This window comes from Sinocyclocheilus anshuiensis, unplaced genomic scaffold, assembly GCF_001515605.1.
Source record: "Sinocyclocheilus anshuiensis isolate Anshui unplaced genomic scaffold, SAMN03320099.WGS_v1.1 scaffold2571, whole genome shotgun sequence".
Lineage (NCBI taxonomy): Eukaryota > Metazoa > Chordata > Actinopteri > Cypriniformes > Cyprinidae > Sinocyclocheilus > Sinocyclocheilus anshuiensis.
This window is the reverse complement of record NW_015560621.1, coordinates 334,245-341,414: the sequence shown is the minus strand read 5'-3', so window position 1 is coordinate 341,414 and position 7,170 is coordinate 334,245. Positions and strand designations below refer to the sequence as shown.

General features: G+C 38.3%; 1 protein-coding gene across 2 annotated transcripts in view; it reads left to right on the top strand.

The window, feature by feature from the left end:
• Window positions 1-7,170, top strand: part of LOC107681901 (double C2-like domain-containing protein beta) — a 104,710-nt gene that overhangs the window by 80,173 nt on the left and 17,367 nt on the right. For both annotated transcript variants that reach the window (XM_016478273.1, XM_016478272.1), the window contains one exon: window positions 5,554-5,680. In XM_016478273.1, the coding sequence (XP_016333759.1) occupies window positions 5,554-5,680 (127 nt within the window). The remainder of the gene's footprint in view (window positions 1-5,553; window positions 5,681-7,170) is intronic.

The window sequence follows — 7,170 nt, the reverse complement described above, 5'->3', positions numbered from 1 at the left end:
ATCTGTATCTTCCATTCCAACCTCTCCCACCACCATGGGCAAGACCAAAGAGCTGTCAAAGGATGTCAGAGACAAGGTTGTAGATCTGCACAAGGCTTGAATGGGCTACAAGACCATCAGCAAGAAGCTTGGTGAGAAGGACACAACTGTTGGTGCGATTATTCGGAAATGGAAGAAATACAAAAATAGCCATCAATCGGCCTTGGTGTGGAGCTCCGTGTAAGATCTCGCCTCATGGGGTAAGGGTGATCATGAGAAAGGTGAGGGATCAGCCCAGAACTACACGGGAGGAGCTTGTTAATGATCTTAAGGCAGTTGGGACCACAGTCACCAAGCAAAACATTGGTAACACACTACACCGCAATGGACTGAAATCCTGCAGCGCCCGCAAAGTCCCCCTGCTCAAGAAGGCACATGTACAGGCCCATTTAAAGTCGCCAAAGAACATCTAAATGATTCAGAGAAGGCTTGGGAGAAAGTGCTGTGGTCAGATGAGACCAAAATTGAGCTCTTTGGCATTAACTCGACTCGCCGTGTTTGAAGGATGAGAAATGCTGACTATGACCCCAAGAACCCCATCCCTACAGTCAAGCACGGAGGTGGAAACATTATGCTTTGGGTCTGTTTTTCTGCTAAGGGTACAGGACGACTTCACCGCATTGAGGGGCAAATGGACGGGGCCATGTACTGTAAAATCTTAAAGATGTATAGAGGATCTGTAAAGAGGAGTGGATCAAAATCCCTCCTGAGATGTGTGCAAACCTGGTGACCAACTACAAAAAAATGTCTTACCTCTATCCCCCAATAGAAATATTATATTAACTTATCCTTATATATTTATCAATCTAGTTTGATGTGTCTATATACATATATATATATATATATATATCATTCAAAAGCCTTTTACTAATATTTTAATATATTTCAGCAGTCATTACTCCAGTTTTCAGTATCACATGATCCTTCAGAAATCATTCTAATATCCTGATTTGCTGTTTAAGGAACATTTCGTTGTATTATAAATATTTAAAACGGTTACAAAAGTGCTGCTTAATATTTTTGTGGAAACCATTATTGTTGTTGTTGTTTTTCTGGATTCTTTAAGTAAAAAGTTCAAAAGAACAGCATATATTTAAAATCAAAATATTTTGTAACATTATAAATGTCTTGACTGCCACTTTTTTATCAGTTTAATGCATCCTTGCTGAATAGAAGTGTTAATTTCTTTCAAAACAAAACATATTTTAGTAAGGACCATTGCTTTTACATCTGACTAATTAGGACTTTTCTACCTCATATTATTCAGGATTGTCTTTGCAAATTTAAGGCCACGCACAAATATATCCGGCTCACGCAGAAAAACACAATGTACTGTGATTGCCTGTGAGAATAGTATTGTACAAATATCCCAGAACTCCCTGCACATTTATCCAAGGGGACAGTTATCATTAAAAAACGCACTACAGTAATCAACCATAATCAAAACAAAACAGAAAAAGCACCGTTCTGGAAACAGCATGAAGAGCAATCCAGCACACGTGGCTGTCTAGAGAAACAATTCTATCCACATATAACATAGCAGGGGAAAATGCCTTTATTAACCTGATCTTTTGGACATGCCTGAGTGGTGCTCTAGCTGCACCATGTCTCATTCAAGACCTTTATCCATCTGCCAGGGAAAGAAAGTGTGATTGCCTGTTTACCTGGAACATGTCTGAAGTCATTGGAGAGCTGAACTACTGAGCCAGGCTGAACAAGTTAGCAATGAATAGTAATGGTATGTTACAAATGCACAACTAACTTCCAGATGGGAATAGAACAAGCATTCAGGAATTCATTGTTAATGCAGTGGAAAGGTAAGAAATGGAAATAATGTGGATTGGAGATTCTGTGTGTTCTTCCTTAGCTTATCGACAAGGCTTTGTAACTCAACCGTAGACATTGCTAGACCTTATTAAGAGAGGCTTTGGCCCTACTGTGTTTTATCTCAGTCCCCTAAAAATCTGGGGCCACATTCACAAAACATCTTAAGGCTAAAAGTAGTTCCTAAATTGCCAATAACGGACTTCAGTCCTAAATTTTTGCACTAAGAATATTTCACAAAGTGTTTTAGCGCTAAAACCAGCTCCTAAATCTTTAAAAAGTGCTAGTCAAGAGGCAATCCGCTCTGAACATAAACGTTTTAAAAACATGTCATGATAATTTCCCTTTAATTTAATTATGTCCTTCTTTTCATGCACAAGAAATATCCGCTGTTCTCGTGCCCAGTTTGGTTTTTACGCTTGCACAGCGTCTTACCTATCAGCCATGATTTAATTCTAGTCTGTTAATTTAAAGGGCTGCTTATATGCATATCTGCTAATTGTTTACGAGATGCAGACATGTAAGAGGCTGACAATTAGCTGAGCATGTACTGGTTTAATTAGTAGCCTACATTTTAAAATCTTTATTTGAATGTGGAAACATATGATACCTTATTCTACCTCATTCTTGTTGACATTGCTACACTAGGCATCGTACACTCACCGACTTATAATTAGTCACAGAAGAAAACTGGCCATCATGCACTAAACGACTGAGGATCACACACTACCAGACTTTCAAGTTGTTCTGATCACATCAAGAAATCTCACACAGAAATGTGTGCCTTGTTGCTAGGAGATGCATGACAAAAGAAAACAGTTTTCTAAAATTGGCTGAAATATCAAACATGTTTCATATCCTCTGACTGGATGGAATTATCATCTGAAGCTAAAAAATCGGAGTCTGTGACCATCATATACTACACGATTTTGTATGAAATCTGTCATCTCAAATCTGCATACTGGCACTGACTTTCAGCATCTAGCCGAATCAACTTCTCCAGATTGTAAATTTGCGGAAAATCAGGGCAAAAATCGTGTAGTGTATTCCAGCCTTAAGAGGAAACTCTTACCTAAGAACTTTTACTGCTGTTTAGAAAAACTCTTAGTGGTAAGATAAAATGTTTTGTGAATACGGCACCTGATTTAAGATTACAAGGTTATTTGAGTTTGAGTCCTTCCCTTACTAGTCGTTAAGAACTTTTAAAGTTTGGTTCATTAAGGTCATTTTTTTTAATCCCACTTCCCAGTGGTGAATGCTGATTACAGATGGCATTGGGTGGCAATGTTCAGCTCAGAGCACAGCTCTCAGATGCATGCTCCTCTTTTCTCATCTGTATAATAAAATAAAATGCAACCAAATACAACACCGCTCAGAATTTAATCCTAGAATCACCTTTTCTACATTAGTCTGACTTGTTTTATTGTTGGAAGTCCTGATGGGGCAATTTTCTACAAATGAATCATGTATGAAAATGTTTTTAGATCATAAAGCATCACAGACTATGCTGTAATAGTGACTATACACCTAAAGTGCCGCATTGTGCTTGTATGTATATATGTATATTTCTAACACAGTTTTATGTGGAGTTTTATGTGGAGTTTTATGATTTCTGTTGGAGAGGGAGTTGAATGACTCAGTCATGTTATGAGGTGTAAAGAATGAGGATTATGGCAGTCCTTGAAGCTGAGACTAGTACACGTGTGTCTAGAGTGAAAATATGTCTGAATTTTACTGTCTGGATCAGCACTGCTGGCATGAGAGACACGATGCACTGGATATAACCTGCTATTTTGCTGACCCCAAAGTATACTTCGGCCCAAAGGTTGCGGGTTCAAGTCTTGTAACCCAAAGGTCGTGTCTCGGTACCGGCAGAAATTGTAGATGGGGAAAGTGAATGTACAGCACTCTCTCTTCCACCTTCAATACCATGACTGAGGTGCCCTTGAGCAAGGCACCCCCAACTGCTCCCCGGGCACCGCAGCAAAAATGTCTGCCCACTGCTCCGGGGGTGTGTGTGTGTGTGTGTGTGTGTGTGTGCGTGCGTTTGTTCACTACTCACTGCTGTGCGTGTGCACTTGGGTGGGATAAATGCAAAGCACAAATTCCGAGTATGGGACACCATACTTGGCCACACGTCACATCACTTTCGCTTTTACTTTCATCAGAATTGTCTGCTGACGTGCACGTTCTGTCTCAACATGCACCTCGCGCCTGCGCTGTTGTGTGCGGACAGTCCGTGCGGTCACAAAAGTTGGGCTGCTTACAACAGCGCATGTGTGAGGTGAATGTTGAGACAGAACGAGTCAAGTAGGTGGTACTGCACATGTGTTGAGTTCGTCCATCTGTGCTCATCTGCGGTTGAGTATACTTTGAAAGCTGTGCGGATGCAGCTGTGCACGAGACGGTGTGTGAAAATTGAAGTATACCCAGGCCAAGTCTTCCAAAACCCTGGTCTCAATTTCAGTGACCAAGACGCATATTCTACAAACACTGGGGTCTGATTTTCATTTGTTAAACATTTTAATGGATAGTTCACCCTCCCCCAAAAAAAAAAAAAGTGATTAACAGACTAAACATGAAGGCCTTCCTTCGAATCATATTTAGGAGAACTTATTGGATGGCACATAGCCATAGGAAAATAAACCGTGCATAAACTCTATTGGTTCTCATGCTTATCATGACATGCCAGGTTTGAATGTGCAAAGCTTGAATGAGATTTAAGAGCCTTAGCAGAAGACAGTATTTTCAGTGAATGACAAGAATCAGTGATTTAGTTTTGGTCTGTCCCTCTCATATATCATATACATTCAGAAGACTTCAAATAACAGAACAGTTTAGGGTGTTTTTGATGTCCTATTTGGAGCTTGACATTCTAAATCATTCACTTTGATTGTATGGAAAAGAGCAGCTTGGATATTTTGCAAAATATCGCAGTTTGTGTTTAACAGAAGAATTATTTTTGGTGAAATAATTGTCTCTTTCTGCTTTTGACCAATTCATCACCATCTTAAAAACATGGATTTTTTTTTATTCTGGCCATCTGTTCTTTCTGTAAATGAGAGATATCAGCAGGAAGTTATTTTTTTCTGTGTGAATTACTCATCTGTATCCAGTCAAATGTTGTTATTGACCTGTGCAAAACTAAAAGAAGCTGTGCCTTTGTTCCTACCCCCACATATCAAGTGGTTCTTGCCGATATTGCAAATAGCACAGAAAACTCATTTCACAGTGAGCAAGCTCAATGCAAATGAACATCTATAGTAAAAAGATCCTCCCATGGAGCTTCTGCTATGGATTCTAAATATATGGGATATAGTGAATAATTGGTTGCGGTCACACTATGTATTTGACTGAGAATAAGTGCTTTTCAAAAACGTTATGAAGCACAGGTGGTGGGGAATCAGTTTGTAATGCCTGCCTTCAACACTTGACTGGGTATGTGGATATGTTCTCCTCCATATATTTCTTTGACTGAACGGATTACAGATTTTATTCCTAGGTTCAGACGGGGTCAGAGCAGTTCTAGATAAGTATAAAAATGCAATGTGAAAGCTTTGAAATGGTACATCAGATTAACATGGTGATGAAAGTCTTCTAAAAATTAATTTTCTCACTAGCTGCATGATTTCTTTACATGTCAAGTCTACGACCCAGGACTCATACTGTCAATCTTTTGTTTTCATCTAGGATTTCAGTGTGTGACGAGGACAAATTCCGCCACAACGAATTCATTGGTGAAACCCGAATCCCCTTGAAGAAACTCAAACCCAACCAGACTAAGAACTTCAGCAACTGTTTGGAGAAACAGCTTCCTGTGAGTTAAAGTCTTTTACAGTTAATCTCTGGAAATGAATCAGTCTGATGACGGAAGGAGCTCAGTTGTGCTAATCATCAGTGTGGTTGTCTGTGAATGTTGGAGAAATTGAGGGAAGTTTGAAAGCTACATAAAGAGATTCAGATATCAAATTGATTAGGACGTCCAAAGTGACTCTCATTAGAATCAACATATTAATTAGAAATCGATTATCATTGGAGCAACATCCTCACATCCATCAACCATCTGAGACGAACTTGACAGGCTTACAATCACCAGCAAACAATACAATGTGATAAAGCTATAGGCTGCTTGCTGCCGGAATAAAACTAACAACTATTCAACAATTGCAGCTTGTATCACTCAATTCAAAACCTGCCACATCCTCGAGGGTAGGGGTCGAGCGATATGTGTTTTTCAGGACCGATACCGATTATTACAGATCCATTAGATTGATAACCGATATTTTGAACCGATATATATGTCTGGTGTAAAAATGAAAATTAATGTCAAAATTAAGAATAACAAGGGCTCTGACAAAAACTGCCTTTCCTGGTGTTGGTTGAGTGTAGTACTCCCACACTGTACTTTTTACTCTCGTCTTCCTCTGTGCATCCATCTGCAATAAGGGTAATATAAAGAGATAGTTAAAAGTGGGGCCATGAATACAAATACAATACAATACGAATACAAATTAACAAAAGTTAAGCCTATGAATACTGTACTACATCTAAACAGCTTGGGGAAATGTAAGTATTTGGCTTCAATAATTTACATGTTAGAAATGTATATGTAATAGCATAACCTCTCATAATAACTCTTTAATTCTTTTCTGATGACTAAAACGTAACCTACAATAGTAGAGGTGACTTCAATTCATCATCTAATGAACATCAATGGATTAACTTAAAAATGTATAAAATAAGTGTAAATAATGTAATTCTCTTTATAGCTATATTGTAGCTACTTAACAACTTAAGTTGTTAAGAAGACCGCAACTATTTTCATGAAACTATAACACTAATAGCCTTTTACAGGCACACTTAGTTCAATAGCCTATTGAAATGTCTTGGCCTATGTGACACTAGAAATTTCAGTTAGTTTTAATTTACAGTACAGTGCAAATGAAGGCATAAATCAGTTTAATTAATCTTTTAATCTTTGGCAAAGGGTTTACTATTAAAATTAAAACATGGAAGACATAGCGTATTGTGTGATTATTCTTTTAAACAAAAGTTGTAATAATTGTTGTAGTAGTATTATGCATATCATACTGCACAACAGTAATATATTTCTGATAATTTCTTTAAGCTAACCCGAACTTATATTATGACGGGTTGCCATGAGGAACTTTTAAGTTTCTGTAGCCTATGTAAGTGTTTCCCATACATTGATTTATTTGTTGCGCCCACCACAATATCAAAACTGACCGCCAAAAATAGATTTTCCAAAACGCTTTGACTTCGTTGAATAAACATGAGCACTGCATA